Source organism: Ustilaginoidea virens, chromosome 4, assembly GCF_000687475.1.
Source record: "Ustilaginoidea virens chromosome 4, complete sequence".
In the NCBI taxonomy this organism is placed as follows: Eukaryota; Fungi; Ascomycota; class Sordariomycetes; order Hypocreales; family Clavicipitaceae; genus Ustilaginoidea; species Ustilaginoidea virens.
This window is the reverse complement of record NC_057319.1, coordinates 473,302-491,797: the sequence shown is the minus strand read 5'-3', so window position 1 is coordinate 491,797 and position 18,496 is coordinate 473,302. Positions and strand designations below refer to the sequence as shown.

Here is an 18,496-nt window from a genome sequence, read left to right as displayed (position 1 = left end):
CCCCGCGCCCGTCTCTGCCGCCCCCCGCTCCGCACCATGTCGTCCTCGTCGTCGCCGCCGCCGCCGCCGCCGCCGCCGTCATCCCCCCCGGTGGTGCTCAAGAAGCCCGTCAGGCTGGCCTGCGTCCAGCTCGCCACCGGGCCCGACAAGCGCGCCAACCTCGCCCGCGCCGCCGCGCAAGTCGCCGCGGCCGCCCGGCGCGGGTGCGGCATCGTCGTCCTCCCCGAGTGCTTCAACTCGCCCTACGGGTGCGAGCACTTCGCCGCCCACGCCGAGACGCTGCAGCCGTCGCCGCCGCCCGAGGCCCAGGCGCCCTCGTTCCACGCGCTGCGCGCCATGGCCGCCCGCCACGCCGTCTACCTCGTCGGCGGGTCGGTGCCCGAGCGCTGCCCCCGCACCGGCCGCCTCTTCAACACGAGCCTGACCTTCGGCCCGGACGGCGCCCTGCTCGCCGCCCACCGCAAGGTCCACCTCTTCGACATCGACATGCCCGGCCGCATCGCCTTCCGCGAGTCGGCCGTCCTCAGCCCCGGCAACAAGCTCACCCTGGTCGACCTGCCCGACTACGGCACCATCGCCGTCGCCATCTGCTACGACCTGCGCTTCCCGGAGCTGGCCGCCGTCGCCGCCCGCCGCGGCGCCTTCGCCCTCGTCTACCCGGGCGCCTTCAACCTGACCACCGGCCCGCTGCACTGGCGGCTGCTGGCCCAGGCCAGGGCCCTCGACAACCAGATCTACGTGGCCCTGTGCAGCCCCGCCAGGGACATGGCCGCCGCCTACCACGCCTGGGGGCACAGCATGGTCGTCGACCCCATGGCCAGCGTCCTGGTCGAGGCTGGCGAGGCCGAGACCATTGTCGAGGCCGAGCTGCGCGGCGACGCCATCGTCGAGGCCAGGACCCAGATCCCCCTGACCAGCCAGCGCAGGTTTGACGTGTACCCCGACGTGAGCGCCGGAAACGTGCAGTTTGAGGAGCCGAGTTGATGACCAAAAAACAGCCCCCGGCTTTTGGTTGTCCCACAAAGAATCGGAGAAGAAAACAAGCACGAGTTCGTTATTGGTGTCTTTTTTTTTTGTTTTTTTTTTTTTTTTACCGAAAAGCATAACCTGGGGTGTCGATACCAACTCTCTTGTCTAAGCATTCGATGAGCAGGAGACCTGCGTTGATCCGTGGTCATGATGAACAAGACAAATGGGCTCTCTCGACACACATCTACGTGGCTAGAAATCCACACAAAAGCTCCCGTTCCAAACAGTCTATCCAAGCAATTCTTTCAACGTGCAAACAATGCCACGTCATGGTAAAATCCGCTCCCGGCAAAGTACAGCACCTGTTTGCTCCCTCCTCTTCACGGCTTCCACCGAGCCTTGCCAGATTCTCCTCGCTATTGGAGAGCCTTCTGGGCAAAGGTGGGCAGGACGAAACTGGCCTTGTGAATCTCGGCGTTGTAGTAGCGGCACTTGGCCTCTTCCTCCTCGGGGGTCCACTGGCGCAGAGGAACGCGAACGTTGCGGCTGGCATCCTTGCAGCAGACCATGAAGCCAATCTGGCCCGAGGGATACGTCGGAATGCTGGTGTAGGCGTACTCGGCCACCGGGAAGATCTCCTTGCAGTCCTTCTTGAGCTGGGCGATGAGGGGCAGGTGAAGCCACTGGTTCTCGGCTGCATGTCGAAGGAAGGGGAGGAAAAAAAAAGAGCAAGATAAATGAGAAACCAAACTAGTTAGCATAATTACGAGCGTGGCCTCGGACGGGATACAATGACAAGCTGCAAGAAGATTCGTGACGGGCTGTCAAGACAAGAAATGTCCTGGAAAATGGTCCACCACTGCAGGTGGTATTTTTTCATGGTAGATCAATGCAGACTCGGGACTACCGAGAAAGGAAGATCCTAGGAAAGCAGCACTTGCTTTTGGGGGAGCAGCTCCCTAGGAAAGACGACAACAATCGAGGGTGACTGTTAGAGGATTGGTCGAGAAACCCAGGACGCCAGACAGCTTGCCGACCTCTTTAGATTTTCTTCCATGTCTGCCGTTCCTAGGGATCCCACAATACTTTCCTTGCGAGAAATAAGAGAACATACAACCTTGGGTAGTAATGACGCCACCGTCGCGCAAGGCATCATGGAGAAGCTGAAAGTACGGTTTCTTGAACAGGCTCTCGGCGGGGCCCTCGGGATCGGAGGAGTCGGTGATGATGACGTCGAAGCAGTTCTTGTAGTCGTCGAGGAATTTGAAGCCGTCGCCAACATGAACCTTGGACTTGGGGTGGCTGAAACCCTCGGCCATGTTGGGCAAGTACTGCTTGGACAGGCGGATCACGGCCTGGACCCAGACATGTCAGCCCCCCGCGCGCCTCGAGCGGCTGCGTAGATTTTTTTTTTTTTTTTGGCTTGGGCTCACTCACCTCGTCGATGTCGCAAAGAATGGCTTCCTCGACGCAGTCATGCTTGACGACCTCGCGGAGGACACCCCCGTCGCCGCCGCCGATGACAAGGACCTTTTTTGGGTTGGGGTGGGAGTTCATGGCCAGGTGCGTAATCATCTCCTGGTAGGAGAACTCGTCGCGCTCGGTGCACTGAATCACATTGTCCAGGACCAAGACGGTGCCGTGGTGGGTGGACTTGAAAATGAGGACATCTTGGTACTGGCTCTTTTCGTGGTGCAGGACCTTTTCGACCCTCAGCGTCATGGCTTGGCCGGGCCACATTTCCGAAATCTCTCGGAACCAGCCATCTAGAAGCCATGTCAGCGAGTGCGATGGCGATTCTCTGGTAGCGATCATGGTGGAGAGCGCGAGCAGCCCGGCCCCCTGGTTGAGCATTGGCGCATCGAGGGCAGCGTTGAATTCAAGCATCGCATCGCATCGCATCGCATCGAATAGCATCGCACCGCATCGCATCGCAACCACATCTTGTTCGGAGTTCGCGCTAGCCGTTGGTGAAATGAACAAGGGCCGTATTGCCGACCATCAGAAGCATCGTTGGCAGCCATTGCACAATGCAATCAACGCTCTCGGATTCCGATGCCCAGGGGGGGGGGGGCGCTGATTGTCAAAAGCGCGGGCGGGGGTAAACGGGGACATTGCAACTCGGGAAGACAAACCTTTGATGGTAGGGTGAACAATCTCAGACATGTTGCGGGAGAGAAACTATATGTCGTGGGATATCGCACAGGAACAAGGGTATCGCATGAGCTGGGAGGAAGAGAAGGGTGTGAAAATGGAGCTTAGAGTAGACCAGCGTCAACTTTTTTTTTTTTTTTTGTTTTTCTCTTCTCGTGCGGTTTTTTTCCCCCCCTCCCCCGCCGCGATGATGTATGTCTGGCTGGTCCGGCTGGAGTGGGTGCAGATAGCGGGGGCGCAGAAATTTTGGCGGTGTCGGCGGGCAGTTCGGAGTACGGAGTACTGCCGGCCTCATTTTCACTGGCGGCGCGGCACGACCTTGATTCCATCATTTACTGGGTGGCACCTGGGTACCTAAGTTGATGGTTGATTCGAGGCAGATGAGCCATTCTTTCTGCCATGGTAGCTACATGCGTAGTATTCCAATTTGCCGGGCCTCGGTCCCTCTAAAAGAAGATGAAAGACGGGGAAAGACAGCGAAAGACAGCGAAAGACGAGGGAGTAAGAGAGCGGGACAATGGAAAAGAAGATGACCTCGGCGGCTAGTTTAGGGGGAAAGTTGCGGAAAACTGCGGAAAACTGCGGAACGGCGTCATCGCTGTCATGTCGTCGTAAAATCTGTCGCTCCTTGTTGATTGATTGCTGCCTCCCAGCATATCAATCCGTGCATCGTATATCCATCCCGTGCATCGTATATCCATCCCATGCATCAGGGGGGTCTCTGGTTACGGGACGGGCTGGGCTGTCGTGCCCAGATGTCCAGAACCCAGGCAACATCGGGGTGCAAAATATGCCTGCGGTTATACGGATAAACTCACTCCATAAGATGATGTCGAGCTGTTGATCCCACATGGCCTCTGCTGCAGCCGGTGTTGCCAGCCAGAGCAAAAAGGCACCTACCTGGTGATGCACATGATCTGCAGCAGCGTGCCTGAAAGCCTGCAATGTTCTACAGGAAGAATACATGCAGCTAAACTCGCAGCAGCCATGACCTAAACATGCAGTGGAAGCCAGCTTGAGACCACCTCCAGACTCAAGCCTTTATTTCCCATACAAGTGGCCAAGTCTTTGAAATAAGCAAGGCGTCTCAGGCAGGGTGGGGTACCTGTTGTATCGCGCATGTAGTTGAGGCACTTGCGGATATGTAACTGCTTCTTTACAACGGTGCTGGGAAGTTGTATCTTCTCTCTTTGGCCTATGGAGGAGTGGCTAGGGAGAAAGTAACTTGGTGCTTGTGTGCATAGAAAGGAAATATATAAAGACACCTCCTACAGTCCTACTGCTTGCTCAAATCGCTGCTCCGCACGGAGTACTGCGTGTTTGCTTGATTATGCTGTCGTCGTTAGCGGACCAAGCGGATGTCATGTATTCTCGCATCCTATCCTGCTCGCAAGGGGAGGACCAGAACCGCTCCATTAGTCAACGCAGCCATCGTGTGGGAACCTCGTCGAATCCTCCGTTTTACAGGTCACGTTTCCTGCACCATTCGCTTGGACTGTACGGAGTACGGAGAAATGCGTAGGTTTGCGCCCTTGAGCGACCGAAATCCTGGCAAGGACCTGGGTTCATCTTGTTCCCGAGCCCCGACAGCGGCATTAGCGTCGCCAAGGGCCGTCGCGGGTGGTTACGGGCTCATTCCGACTTGTGTGCTCCGCAAGGAACACACACGAGGCCACTCGGATCCTTGGATTCTTGGCTTGCCAGGGACGGACCCAGTCCGACGGCGGGAACTTGGACGGGGACGGGGCCGGGGACGGGGACGGGGGGTGAGAAGATTGTTTATTACTGACCAGCACTAACCCACTTGTCAGCATGTACTGTATGTAGCATGGTCGTCCATGACTCCCAAATGTTGCTCAATCAGGCGTCCCTGGCACGCAAAGCTGACGTGTTTGCAACCGCCCAAGGATGGAATTCCGGTGGAGTCAAGTATTCGAGGCAGTTGGGCCGTTGCTGGACGCGGCCCCTTGGTTTTATTTGCCGATAAACACCAAGCACGAAAAGAGTCCGAGGTAGCTTCGTGGGAGAGGTGCATGATGAAGTTTTGAAGGACGGCTCGCTGAAGATTCTGACAAACGCCAAAAAGTGGTCGGTCTGGTGGTGGTTGCCTCCCAAATTTCAAACGTCTTGACAGCGCCCAGCAGCACTAGGGCCCCTGTCCACGAAAGAGGCTGGGGGCCCAGAACTAAAGCTGCGGCGCGCTAGTGGGCAAGGGAGGCTGGCGTTCCGGATAATAACAAAGTTTGCAGCAAGGGAGGCAGGCAGCCAGGTTCAGCTGACGGCAGACCAGACGCATTGTGCGAAAAAAAAAAAAAAAAAAAAAAAGAAAAGAAAAGAAAAGAAAAGAAAAAAAACTCGATTTAAAAAAGCCGTCCATCGGCCCTGATTCGCCGACGGGATGCATGAGGGAGGCAGCGCAACGCGCAGCCTTTTCTAGGATGCTGTCAATTGAAGGGTTGCCGGACTGACTGGTCATTTCCCCGACACGTTGGTGAAGGGTACGGAGCACGCCGTACACTGTTGGCTTGCAAACTTGCTTGCAGCTAACGGGTCCAGTCCGCACCTGCCTCGAGAAAGGGCCTTTGACGCCCAGCTGCTTGCTGGGCAGGCCGCAAGATTGAGTGAAGTTGTACGGAGCAACTATGCACTTTGCAGGCCTCGAGGTTGCGCCCACTGCCCAGAGCGACCCTCGTCAAAGCACAGCCCACTCATGTCTGGGCAACTGTTGAAGCAAAAATCTCGAGTTGGGTAGGGTACGGAGTACGGAGTATGAAGGAGTACGGAGTATGCAGGTAGCACCTATCATACGTCATAAGATATGTACCTCAGTTGGAAGGTGCGATACTGGAGGCAGGCAAGCCAGCTAGCGAACGCCCTCGGATCACCCCGGCATCCACATGTCCACGCTTCAGGCGCATGTCACCCCACCAGGAGCACCAGGTGGGTACCTACCAAGGTATGTAAACCTCGGTGGGTGCTTTAGCCACCACCTGTTGACGTTTTGGAAGCTCTCAATACCATGCATGCATTCAAGTTTGTTCGTCTGAAGAGGGCCTGGTCACTACGGGCCTTTGCAACGGTACATGTACTCTACTCTATCCTCATGTTACCTGCCTGCCGAAAACTTGTCCTGTCAGCGAGCGAAGGCGGGTCAAGTCAGCAGCTAGCTGGCGACAAAGGCGCAGGCCATAGTTGACATGGGGATGTACATAAGTATGTACCTTTCCAGCCGCCTCGAGACACCACGTGCAGGCAGCCTCCGTTCGGCTCGCAGCTGGCATTTGAACAATGAAACTACCTAGGTACCTAGGTAGGTAGCTGCCAAGTCCCAGCGTTGCGTTGTCGCAGCCTTTCCAAGAGTGCAGATTCCAGAGTCCAGAGGTCTGCAACTAACTGGTCTGCAATGGACCAGACGCTAACCTGGCCCCCTCCAAGGCAATTTTTGGGGCCTGGAATATCAGACAATGACATGGAGTCTGGTACTCCGCACCGGCTGGTCTGCTACGTCTAACTCACCCCCACCAGACCCTTGCAGCCCTCCATGCCGCCCTGTGATGCATTAAGTAGGTATGTACTAACCAGCGTTGAAACCACGAACCCTTGCTAGCAGATGCATGTTTTGAAAAGGAACCAGAGCCAGGAAAAGGATATGTATCAATTATCAGACCGGGCAGCTTGAGGACGGACGAGGACAAAGAAAACAGCACGTCCTACAAGGCCCCGAGTCCCGAGTCTCCACCAACATCTTGGGGGCCTACCCAAGGTACATTTGCCAGTACCTTAGGTACCTACCCAGTACTGCCGTCTTCCAGTCGAGCCGGCTCCAGATCTTTTCCCTCTTTTTTCTCCTTTTCTCCTTGTGGCCAGGGCATTCAATTATTACTGCCCTTCTTGCTCCCTTCCTCTGCACCTCTTCAGCCTCGTCTTGATACTTGCGCATTCATCTTCCGCACGGGTCGTCGTCCAGACTCTACCCTGCTCCAGGCCAGGCGTACCGAACCGAAACCGTACCAGACCGTACCAGACCGTACCGGCCCCGTTGCCCTTGTCCCCGCCCTCTCGCCTATAGGATTGACCCTTTCCTCGCGTTGCGCACGCAGATTGCGTCTGGTCTGGTCCCTCCCAGCCTGGCAAAAAGCTAACCAGCCGCCGACTTCTTTTCAGTTTGGTTGTGCGCGGAGCAAAAGAATTGCATGGCCTGAGGGTTCATTTGTTGGTTCGACTTGCGATTGAGTCGCGAGTCAGGCATTCCCTCCTTGTCCACCCACCGAGACCCGAGTCGCATTCATTCCGGCTTCCAAGGCCAAGCCAAAAAAAAAAATAAAAAAAAAAAAAAAAGAAGAAGAAGAAGAAGAAGAAAAGAAAAGGAACAAAAAAGATGTGCTTCGGCAGCAGGGAAAAGGACAGCAGCGGTGCCGCTCGCTCGCGCGAACTGGACCGTGTGATCCGTCAGGACGAGAAGCGCATGGCCAAAGAAGTCAAGCTCCTCCTGCTAGGTAAGCTACACCAGCACGGATCCTCATCGCCTCTAGCCACGGTTTGGCCACCAGCGGCCAACTCCCCGAATTCTTCATGTGGTGCAACAGCCTCCCTTACTTCCAGATTGCCACGCGGGAACTGATCTTTTGGTGTCACCTGTAGGAGCCGGAGAGTCGGGCAAATCCACCATTCTCAAGCAGATGAAACTCATTTACTCGCAAGGCTTCAACAAGAACGAGCGTCTAGAATGGAAGCCAGTAGTGTTCAACAACATTATTCAGTCCTTTCGGACAATATGCGACGCCATGTCAGAGCTTGATTACAAGTTTGACGGCCCAGACAACGAGGTATGTCTGCATGAGTCGTCCACGGAATACTCCAGAGCTACTGGACACGGCGAATCGCTCTCAGTACTGGGCTTTTTTTTTTTTTTTTTTTTTTTTTTTTTTTTTTTTTTTTTCCATATATATACCCATACCTGCCGGTGACCATGCAATCATGCACCTTGTCCAGTATCAAAGCAAACAGGCTTGCGGGGCAACGATTCATTGACTCGCTCTATAGAAGCACATGGCGCATATCCTCGTGGAACTTGAAATCAGCCCGGAAGATAAGCTTCCTCAAGACTACCTTGAGCCAATCAAAGCTCTGTGGCAGGATCATGGCGTGAAACAAGCAATTGCAAAAGGCAACGAATATGCCTTGCACGACAACTTGGCATAGTACGTACCATCAACCCGGCGGCCGTCGCCGGTCGCGGTCACGACGATGAACGGTGAATATCACTAACGAGATGCCGATGCAGCTTCGTCGACGGCTTGGATCGGATTTGGGCGGATGGATATGTGCCCAACGACCAGGATCTTCTCCGCTCCCGACTTAGAACTACGGGCATCACAGAAAGCGTTTTCGACCTTGGGCAATTGACGTACCGAATGTTCGATGTGGGAGGTCAGCGGTCAGAGCGAAAGAAATGGATCCACTGTTTTGAGAACGTCCACTGCTTGCTTTTCCTGGTTGCCATCAGCGGTTACGATCAGTGCTTGGTGGAAGACAAAGATGGGGTATGGGACCAAGAACATATATCCCTCTCGCACGAAACTACCAGCATGGAAGGGTCCTTGTGTCTCTCCCAATGCCCGAACAAGCGGTGGCGACTAACGTGCTCTCGTGCAGAATCAAATGAACGAAGCGTTGATGCTGTGGGAGTCGATCGCGAACTCGCACTGGTTCACCAAGTCAGCCATGATTCTATTCCTCAACAAGATGGATCTTTTCAAGGAGAAGCTTCCCAGGAGCCCGATAAGCAAGTACGGATTCACCGACTACCACGGCCCCGAGGACGACTACAAGGCTGCCAGCAAATATTTCCTCGACAAGTTTTACGCCCTGAGCCGGAACCCCGAAAAGGAGATTTACGGCCACTTTACAAACGCAACCGATACAAATCTGCTCAAGATCACCATGGCCTCAGTACAAGACATGATTATCCAGCGCAACTTGAAACAATTAATACTGTGAAAAACGAGCATTCCCACAAAAGGAGCCTACCTTGATCCCTCGATCATCCTCTGGTGAAAAGGTCAATTCGCAATCTTGTTGAGACATTTTTCCGAAGCTGTCCCATCTTTTTTTTTTTCTCAAATGTCTTATTTTTATTTTTATTTTTTTTGCTTTTGCTCGCTCAAGCGCATTCAGTCGAATACTGGGCTTTTGCTTTCCCATGGCTTTTTGATGATGATAATGGCCATGGTTTGTTCCCTTGGGGTGACGACATCTCTGCCTTTTGTCGAAGGAAAACATTTCAGGTAGGGCAGACGAGCGGCCTCCCTTTCTTTTCAAGCTTGTATGACTACATGGTTCACAATCACGACCACTCACCCGTCCTTTGTCTATTAACTTCTCACTGGACACAAAAGCGTTCTCAGCAGAGGGGATGAAGCGCAGTTGCAACGACACCGGACCCGCCAGGCAATCGATGAGCGCGGGAAATATCGTCCCCCATGTCTTCTTGCCTCTGCATTCCGTACGCGCGGAGACACGTTGAAGAACTTGCGGTTGAAACATTGTCAGTGCCCGGGGCACCGGGACACGCTGACGAATCAACGGGATGCTCATGGTCGCCTCGAGCTCTTTCTGTTGAGAAGGGCGCCGGTGTTGCAGTTCCCGAGCCTGCGAGTCGATGGTAGGGTTAGCTAGGGGGGGGGGGGGGGAAGGGGGCAGATGCCTTGGCGCGGCCTTGTTATAGTGATACCCCCAATGTCTACCGATGTTTCCCGCGGTCCTCGGTTCGTGGCGGAAGCGGACCGGACTCGAGGCTGTTGCGGGCGCGAGTAATCTGCCCCGTTGCGACGGACGGATGGATGGACGGACAGCAGTGCAGGGCGGAGCAAGAATCATGGTGTAAAGTAGGACGATTGGTCTAGACGTCTAGCATAGCATCGTGGTGAAAACAATTGCGCCTCGCTGCCCATCATGAGCGCAGTTTTACCGCAAACATGTCGTCTACGCGGCAGACACCCTTTGGCCCTGGGGAGAGTGAGGACGGTGATTGATCAATCTGGCTTGCCCGCAGTGGCCGCGCACTTTGTGTGGCGTCGCATTTCAGTGCAAAAGATGTGCATGTACGTCCGTACTTTGTGCTTTGTACCCCGCGTGCCCAGCTCACGCAAGCTGAGCATCCATCACATCATAGAGCTTAGGTGGCTGCCAAAAGCTTGGAGGGGCCGCGACGAGCCGGCAAGGCGCCGACTTGGCATTGAGTCCAGCCGGCAGGGTCGATCGGGCAGGTAGAGCTCGTGCGTGTGCGTGGGCGTGCTAGCTTTGAAGACGGGCGCACCTGCCATTCTTGGCCAGATCGGCTTGCTGCAGCCAGCCAGCCTGCGCGAAGGTGACGCGATGAGTGCCGTTTGTTATGTTTTCTTGCTTGAAACCTCCCCCTCCCCTCTTCCCCCAGCAACAGTGGACCGGACCTCCCTTGGAGCTGCGTCTTTGTTTGGGTTTGTTTGTTTGTTTGTGTTTGGCGCAACAGCTTGTCGTTTTCTCGAAATCCCCCCCCCCCCACACCAAGGGGATATGCAGATGCAGAGAGGCAGCAGCAAGGGAGCATTTCTGCTGCTTGGCTGACCCAATCAATCAGCCCTGGCACTTTGCCAATTGGGCCGCCAGCCTCGCCCGCTGCCGGCCATTGTCGTGCTGTATCTCGCCCGCTTCGGGGCACCCATGATCGTCACGGGTCTCGTCACGTCAACAACGTCTCACCATCCATGTGGAGCTGAATGGAATCCAGGTTGCAAGTCGCGGTCGAGCTCTTTCCTTGCACTTACTAGACACGTAAAGAGGGGGCAGGCTACCAGGACAGAGCAGAGCAGAGCAGAGCAGTCTGCGCAGAGCAGAGCAGAGCAGAGCAGTCTGCGCAGAGCAGAGCAGAGCAGAGCAGTCTGCGCAGAGCAGAGCAGGGGTTCAGAGTCGCCGCTCATCAGTGTATGGGTTTGACTATTGATTGATCTATTAACGTTGGCGGAAAACCGGCAAAGCAACATAGCCTGTGCAGATTTTGCACGAGGCAACTGATGCTGCAGACTGGGTGAGAAGGCAATGCCCGGCACTCGCCTTTATCCTTGTTGTTGTTGTTGTTGACTCTTGAGCCTTGTACCGTCACTCTTCAATGCTCATAGATCCCTGCTGTCCTTTTCCATCCCTCTTATTTTTCTTTCTTACTCTTCTTCATCGAACCAAACGCCGTATGCGGCTCAGATCTTCGCCAGCCATGATCACAACCCTCCAGGCTGTGCTACGCGGCTTGCTTGGCCTAGCAGCACTCCAAGGCTCCACGAGATCCTTGTCCATGACTGCTGCCGCCGCCGCAGACCCAAGCAATGACAACATTACGAGCGACAGCTATTTTTACGGGCAATCGCCGCCGGTATATCCCTCTCGTACGTTGATCCAACCCCAAACATTGTCGTCCCGATCTTCCGAGCGTCGCCTCGGACGATGGCTGATGCATCAGGCAGCGGAGATGACTGGCGGTGGCGAATGGAAAGCCGCTTACCAAAAGGCCAAGGCACTGGTGGCTCAGATGAGCTTAGAGGAGAAGGTATAAATCGGCCATGACGGACTTGCGCGTTCGTCTTCCTGGAAGCGACGGAAAGGAGGTCACGCAATGTCATTGGCTGACCTTTATCCATTGCTTCCTAGGTGAACGTGACTGGCGGCATTCGTCTGGACACAAGCTGCTCTGGGAATATCGCCCCCAACAAGCGCCTCAACTTTCCTGGCATGTGCGTCAGCGACGCCGGCAACGGTCTGCGCAACACTGATTTCGTCAACGCATATCCCGCCGGCATTCATGTTGGCACAAGGTGTGTGCCGATACGCCCACGCCCAACCTCGGGTTTGATCTTGACTTTACAACCCCAAGGGGGCTCAACCTGCTCACACCGTCGTCTCACAGCTGGAACAAGGATTTGGCGCGCAGACGCGGTGCTGCCATGGGCGGCGAATATCGACGGAAAGGGGTCAACATTCTCCTGGGCCCTGTGGTTGGGCCAGCCTGGCGAGTTGTCCTAGGCGGTAGAAACTGGGAAGGCTTCTCTGCTGAACCGTACCTGTCTGGTTCTCTGGTAGCACAGACGATTCAAGGGGTCCAGGGGGAAGGCGTGCAGACTAGTCTCAAGGTTTGATTCCCTCTGCGTCCAATGTCTTGACTCGAGAAAAGAAAAATACGGCGAAAAGAGAGACGGAGAGGGTGAGAGAAAAGAGTACTTGGACTGATGAAGCACTAGCATTATATTGCAAACGAGCAAGAGTCGCATCGCATGCCGGGTGGTGATGCCGAAGCTGTGTCGTCCAATATTGACGACAAGACCCTGCACGAGGTATACTTGTGGTAAGGTGTCGTGCTCGATGGAATCATGCTCAAGTCCTAACCCCCCTTGCTACCAGGCCCTTCCAAGATGGAGTAAAGGCTGGCACTGGCAACATCATGTGCTCATACCAACGCATCAATAACTCTTATGGCTGCGCCAACAGCAAGACATTGAATGGCATACTGAAAACGGAGCTTGGTTTCCAGGTACCGACTTTTTCCATGCATGAAAGCCCTTGAGGCAAGGGAAGCATTCTAATGACGACTTGGCCAGGGTTTTGTCATGTCTGATTGGGACGCTCAACACGCTGGGGTCGCCACTGCATTGGCCGGCTTGGACATGGTGATGCCGCGCGGTGACGGTTATTGGGGTCATCATCTAGTCGAGGCTGTCAGGAATGGTTCTGTGCCCGAGTCTCGAGTGACGGACATGGCTACAAGGTATTTATTCACCCCCCCCCCCCCCGTGTCTCGCGAACTCGAGAGAGAGGAAGGACCACGGTAACTGACTTTTCTCTTGCAGGATTCTAACCGCGTGGTATCAGTTCGGACAGGACACTAAATTCCCAAAACCTGGCTTTGGCATGCCGGTCGATGTTCGAAAACCCCACGAATTGGTCGAAGGTCGTGATCCGAATGATCGGCCGGTGCTGCTCCAAGGTGCTATCGAGGGGCACGTACTGGTAAAGAACACCAAGGACACTCTCCCGCTCAAGTCACCTCGAGCGCTGTCGCTATTCGGTTACTCGGCAAGATCTGCAGACTCGCTTTCCCCCGGGCCGGGAGACATTTATATCAACCTGTGGCGGTTTGGCTGGACGCCCCTCTATCTGGAACAGGCTGTCGCAGGTTGGCTCGGTTCTGCAAGTGGCAAGGTGGCCGCCGCCGCGGCGCTCAATGGAACCATGAACGGAGGTGGAGGCTCTGGAGGAGTGACTCCCGCTGTATTTGTCGCCCCATACGACGCTCTATCTGTCAGAGCAGCGCAAGACGACACCGCTCTGTACCACGACTTCGGGATGCCCCAGCCGGCCGTCGTCGCAACTACCGACACATGCATCGTTTTCGGAAATGCGTGGGCTAGCGAAGGCTACGACCGACCGGCACTGTCGGACAACTTCACCGACACGCTGGTCAACACCGTGGCCGATCAATGCAACAAGACGGTAGTGGTGCTTCACAATGCCGGCCCGCGCATCGTGGATGGCTTCGTCGATCATCCCAACGTGACAGCCATCATCTTTGCCCACCTGCCAGGACGAGATAGCGGCACGAGCCTCGTCAAGCTCCTCTACGGAGAGGCCAACCCATCCGGCAAGCTCAGCTACACCCTTGCCAGGAAGGAATCAGACTACGGAGCCCTGCTCGGCCCCAGCAAGCCAGAAGGCAGATATCAACGATTTCCGCAGTCCGACTTTGCCGAGGGAGTGTACCTCGACTACAAGCACTTTGACAAGTACAACATCACCCCACGGTACGAGTTCGGCTTCGGACTCAGCTACACCACCTTTGACATGTCGAACCTGTCCGTCCGGCGCATCGCAGACGGCAATCAAGGCGAGTGGCCCCTGGGCGAAATCATTCCCGGTGGCCAGGCCGACTTGTTTGACAACATCGCCGTGGTGACGGTGGACGTGCGCAACACGGGCGCCATGGCTGGCGCAGAGGTACCTCAGCTGTACGTTGGTTTCCCGGGCGGCGGCAACGACAGCCCTGCCAAGCAGCTCCGCGGGTTTGACAAGCCGTCTCTCCAGCCAGGAGAGAGTAGGACCGTCGAGTTGCCGCTCACCAGGAGGGATTTGAGCATCTGGGATACGACGGCGCAGAAGTGGCGGATGCAGAGGGGCCAATATGACATTTATGTTGGGTCGAGCAGCAGAAACCTGCCTCTCAGGGACACATTGACCTTGTAGCGATGGCCTCTTTTTGTTTATTTTTTTTTTTTTTTTGTTTTCCTGTGTTGCGGGGTTGGGGGACGTCGGCGACTGCGTTTGATGGGACACGAGTAAAGTTCGTTGGCATGATGTATGGAGTCACTGTGACCTTGGGTGCATGCAATCGTTGGTGTGAAATTTGCTCCCGTCAGTGCCCCGTGAAAAACTCGAAACCGGCTTGTATGTTGCCAAATACCCATGTGTACGGGAGGAAGCCTCACGGGAGTCACTGGATGCATGCAAGCAATGATGGTTGCGGCAGCGGCAGCGGCAGCGGCAGCGGCAGCGGCAGCAGCCCAACATCGGCAGCCATAGCTTGGTACGTCCGTACTTGTCAGCAATTGCGCGGACACACGGGCGCAAATCAGGTGGCGTCTACTACAGTACCTCCTATTTGCAAGAGTGAATCCATTCCGTGCGGAATGGCACGCACGGAGCGGCACCAGGTGGTATGGTACGGGATGGTACGGATGGTACGAGTATCAACGGGTAGGATGTAGGGTGCGGTCGCGCGCCCCTGAGGGGAGGCGGTACGGTACTACTGTACGAGTAGGGATGCGTGATGCGCGAGGTGATTGCAGCAGCTGGCTGTTGGATCGCGCTGATGGATGGCGCGTCTACGCCGGGCCGGAGTTATCATATTGCTGCAGCAAACGTGTGACGCCACACACCATGTGACTTTGATGGGTGTTGTACGGAGTATACTGCGATACATGTCCATGAGCCAACCCGGCACAGGGCAGACGAGGAACAATTACGGACTGGGGGATGGATGGGGGGGCCCAAAATGAAGAAGTAAAAGACAGAAAGAAAGAAAGAAAGAAACAGACGAAGAGAAAAGGTCGGTCCGCCTTACTCCGTGGGTGGCTGACGGGCCGTCCCCCTCGTGATCCTCCACAATGTCCATTCCAAAGGGAAAAAGTCGGGATAGGGCATTGTGAGGTGTGGTTCTTGCTGATGATGTCGACGCCGGGGTTTGGCGCGAGGTGGGTTTGTGTTCGACGCACCTTGCCGGCTGGCATCTATCTTCCCCTCCGGGAAGAATGTGCATCTCTGTCGGGACCAAGCATTTCCGGTCAGCATCTTACGGAATACGGAGCACCGAGTCCGGGCACAAGGAAGAAGAAGAAGACGTTGTTGGCCTTGAAAACGGTCAGGGGGGTGATTCGTTCCTTGGTCGCGAAATCGTGATCTCCCCCCCCCCCCCCCCCCCCCCCCCCCCTTTTTTTTTATTTTTTTTTGTTTTTTTTTGTTTTCTTGCCAACACCCTGCCATGACCGCGGGAGCGCTTGCCTTTTTGGGAATCCGACAAGGACAGGACGTTAATGTGCAGAAAGCTAGAAAGCTGCCCGTGAGCTGCGAACCTCGTTCACGTCGAACCCTGCGATTGGCTGTGCGCTTGGTTTCGTCTGCATCCGTGCTGCCGAAGGCGCTTGGTGTCGTGTTTTTTTTTCTTCCTCCCGCGAGCATGCTCCGTAACTCCAGAGTACGATATAGATGATGGACAGGGCCATCGTGGGCGGCGAGATGAGGTCAAGGACGGAAATTCTCAGCCCGGGAAAAAGGAGCTTGCTCAGCTGCAGCGGCCCACAAATTCGCATTGTTCCGCAAGTGCCATGGATGTATGTATCAGCTCTCAGTTATCAAATTTGGCAGGCAGAAGCGGGAAGAAAAAAAAGGAGGCATCTCTGTTTGCTTGTCACGTCAGGCCAGGTATCCGATGTATCCCATGTCGTCTCTCCGTACGTACCACGCTGCTGTGGGGGGAATGATCCTTGGCGAATAGAGTTTATAGCAGCCGGACGCTTTTTTCAAAGCTTGCATCGTAGATCATGCATGCCAGTCCCCCTTCCCTTCTTCCGCGAGGCAGAAGCAGAGGCATGGGGTTGTGAGCGCCGTTGTTACACAGACATGGCGTGAGTAAGCAAGCATGGCGATAGATTGAGCCACCTGCGTACAACTGCCCAAAAGAAGAAGGTGTGGGCAAATAGTAGCAAACATGGTGCTCAGCGCTGTACATGTGTTGGCAATCTGCCTGTCATTCTTCACATATTTCTTTTTTTGCCCTGCCATCACAATCCTTCCCTCCCCCCGGCCACCCACTTGGAGGAAAGGGTCGCGGGAACCGACAGGCAACCAAGGCACTTTTGAAGAGTCCCAGGAGTAAACCTATTGGAAGGGTCAAGTCCTGACAGCATGGACGTGGTGATACACGGGGTGGAAAGGGGGTCGTTGATGTCAGCGCCGTCCCACAACGACGTGAAGAATTTCTGAACCAGGGCTCGAGCCTGAGCAAATGGTCGGAGCCCAGGGAAAGGCAAAGAAAGGACTGGGAGCTTGTGCATCAAAGCTGACGGCGGATGGACAACTACCTCTCCGCAGGACAGCACATGGTGGAAACGTGTCGTGCGGGCTGGGAGTCCAATGCTTTCCTCGTGTCTTAGCCGGCAATTCCGGGGACAAAGGCCGGTAAGCCACTCACTCGCTCGCGGCATGATTTATGACTCGTTCTTTTTCGATGCGATGCGATGCGATGCGATGCGATGGGGCCGGGACAAAGCATGTCCAGCCCCTTCCCCCCTTTTCAATAGCTTCCCGTTTTCGAGGCCGCTCAGACGGCCCCCCTTGTAAAGTGCAACCGAAGTCGAGCTAGGGAGTAGTAGTAGTAACTAGCTACTAGGAGTTGTTTTTCGTCGTCGTAAGGTATTGAACATCTTGGAAATACTAGCCGACAACCTGGTGGTGCCTGAGATCCAACGATCGAGGAACCCTTGGGGCAGGCATCGTTGTTGCATCGCAGACTTCCTTCTTCATTCTCAAGGAGCCCGTACGGAGTACTAGTCTCAAGGTTGCGATACGCCGGACGTGAAAACATGGCTCAGGTGACGGCATATAGCCGTTTCACTCACAGTCCGGACTCCGATGCAACCCAACCGTTTGCCAGAGCAAAAGGCTGGGCGTAGAATCCAGCATGCACGAGGTCCCTGCCGCAGATGGACATTCGTCCGTCTGTCACCAATCGCGGGTCAAACGCCTCATCAGTTGATGGTTGAGCCCCTAGGCAAACAGGATGCGGTGGCTCAAGTCCGAGAGGATGCGACATTATCAATGGCACGGGTGTAGACTGGTGTAGAAGGGCTTGCCCGCTCTGTTTCACGCTGCGGCCGGTTGAGCGGAGAGAGAATCAAGGCAAGGAAGCGCGGATATGTGACGACGACCTGGCCCCTTGGCAAACGTTTCACTTCATAGCGCCGACAACAGCTAGTGCTCGAATTTGCCCGTCATACGCAGGGGTCGTCCGTGAGAGGAGAAGACGACGACGATGATGATCAAAACGAGCCGAGGCGGAACGCAAAGACGAATATCAGTAACGAGAGGGACGACCCGTCAACAGACAAGAGCAAGGATGCATCGTGGGCGATGAACCTTAAAAGACTCGAGACTCGAGACCCAAGGGGGCGGCTTGATGCACTGCTGAGAGCCTGAGTCTTGAGCTGAGGCGTGATGCAGCCCGCGGCAGCTATTCGAGCGGAAAGGGCAGGCAGGCCCAGGAATCACCTTCCCAATCTCGGCATATTGATGGCACACGACGCTATGGAAAATGCACATCTGCTAGACAGCTGCTAGACAGCTGCTAGACAGCTGCTAGATACCATTTTTGCTCTAGGCTGACTTTTGTGCGGTCCCCACCCATGCCTTGTATCTGCCAGGTTAGGCCAGCTCCTCCGTCGTTCTTGCAATCTCCAAGGTTTCATGCGGTAACTTTTACTTCTCGAAGCCAGGAACAAGACAAACGGACAGTTTCCAACGCCTTGATGCCGAGCTTTCTGCGCTCTGGAAATGAACCATATAACCCGTGCGTCCGTTTCAATGATGGTATGGCGAGGGACCCCCGACGACGTTCATAACGCTCCAGGCACACACGGGGTTCTTACTGGCATGGCAGCCAAGGAAGTCATGATTTGCCACGGACAACTTTTCAGACCATCTGACCCACCGCGCTCCTGGAAAGGCCTCGACAAAGCGCAACACAACACTCGGTTGCTAAATTGTCTGCCTGCATCAGGGAGTCCGGGACGGACCAGCCTTG

General features: G+C 55.2%; 4 protein-coding genes across 4 annotated transcripts; 3 read left to right on the top strand and 1 right to left on the bottom strand.

Annotated features, from left to right (window-relative positions):
* Positions 1-36: 36 nt before the first annotated feature.
* UV8b_04649 (uncharacterized protein) lies at positions 37-984 on the top strand (the record flags this gene model as incomplete). The annotated part of the gene is made up of 1 exon (XM_043142147.1): positions 37-984. One exon carries the CDS (start codon positions 37-39, stop codon positions 982-984), a length of 948 nt encoding a protein of 315 aa, XP_042998081.1.
* Positions 985-1,385: 401 nt separating this feature from the next.
* On the bottom strand, positions 1,386-3,135 carry UV8b_04648 (uncharacterized protein; the record flags this gene model as incomplete). The annotated part of the gene is made up of 4 exons (XM_043142146.1): positions 1,386-1,663; positions 2,087-2,324; positions 2,407-2,735; positions 3,105-3,135. 4 exons carry the CDS (start codon positions 3,133-3,135, stop codon positions 1,386-1,388), a joined length of 876 nt encoding a protein of 291 aa, XP_042998080.1.
* Positions 3,136-7,501: 4,366 nt separating this feature from the next.
* On the top strand, positions 7,502-9,123 carry UV8b_04647 (uncharacterized protein; the record flags this gene model as incomplete). The annotated part of the gene is made up of 5 exons (XM_043142145.1): positions 7,502-7,619; positions 7,765-7,949; positions 8,167-8,324; positions 8,408-8,666; positions 8,779-9,123. The coding sequence occupies 5 exons, from the start codon at positions 7,502-7,504 to the stop codon at positions 9,121-9,123; spliced, it is 1,065 nt and encodes a 354-aa protein (XP_042998079.1).
* A 2,224-nt stretch (positions 9,124-11,347) lies between these two features.
* On the top strand, positions 11,348-14,385 carry UV8b_04646 (uncharacterized protein; the record flags this gene model as incomplete). The annotated part of the gene is made up of 8 exons (XM_043142144.1): positions 11,348-11,540; positions 11,619-11,701; positions 11,803-11,966; positions 12,059-12,281; positions 12,390-12,493; positions 12,550-12,679; positions 12,747-12,913; positions 12,996-14,385. 8 exons carry the CDS (start codon positions 11,348-11,350, stop codon positions 14,383-14,385), a joined length of 2,454 nt encoding a protein of 817 aa, XP_042998078.1.
* Positions 14,386-18,496: the final 4,111 nt, after the last annotated feature.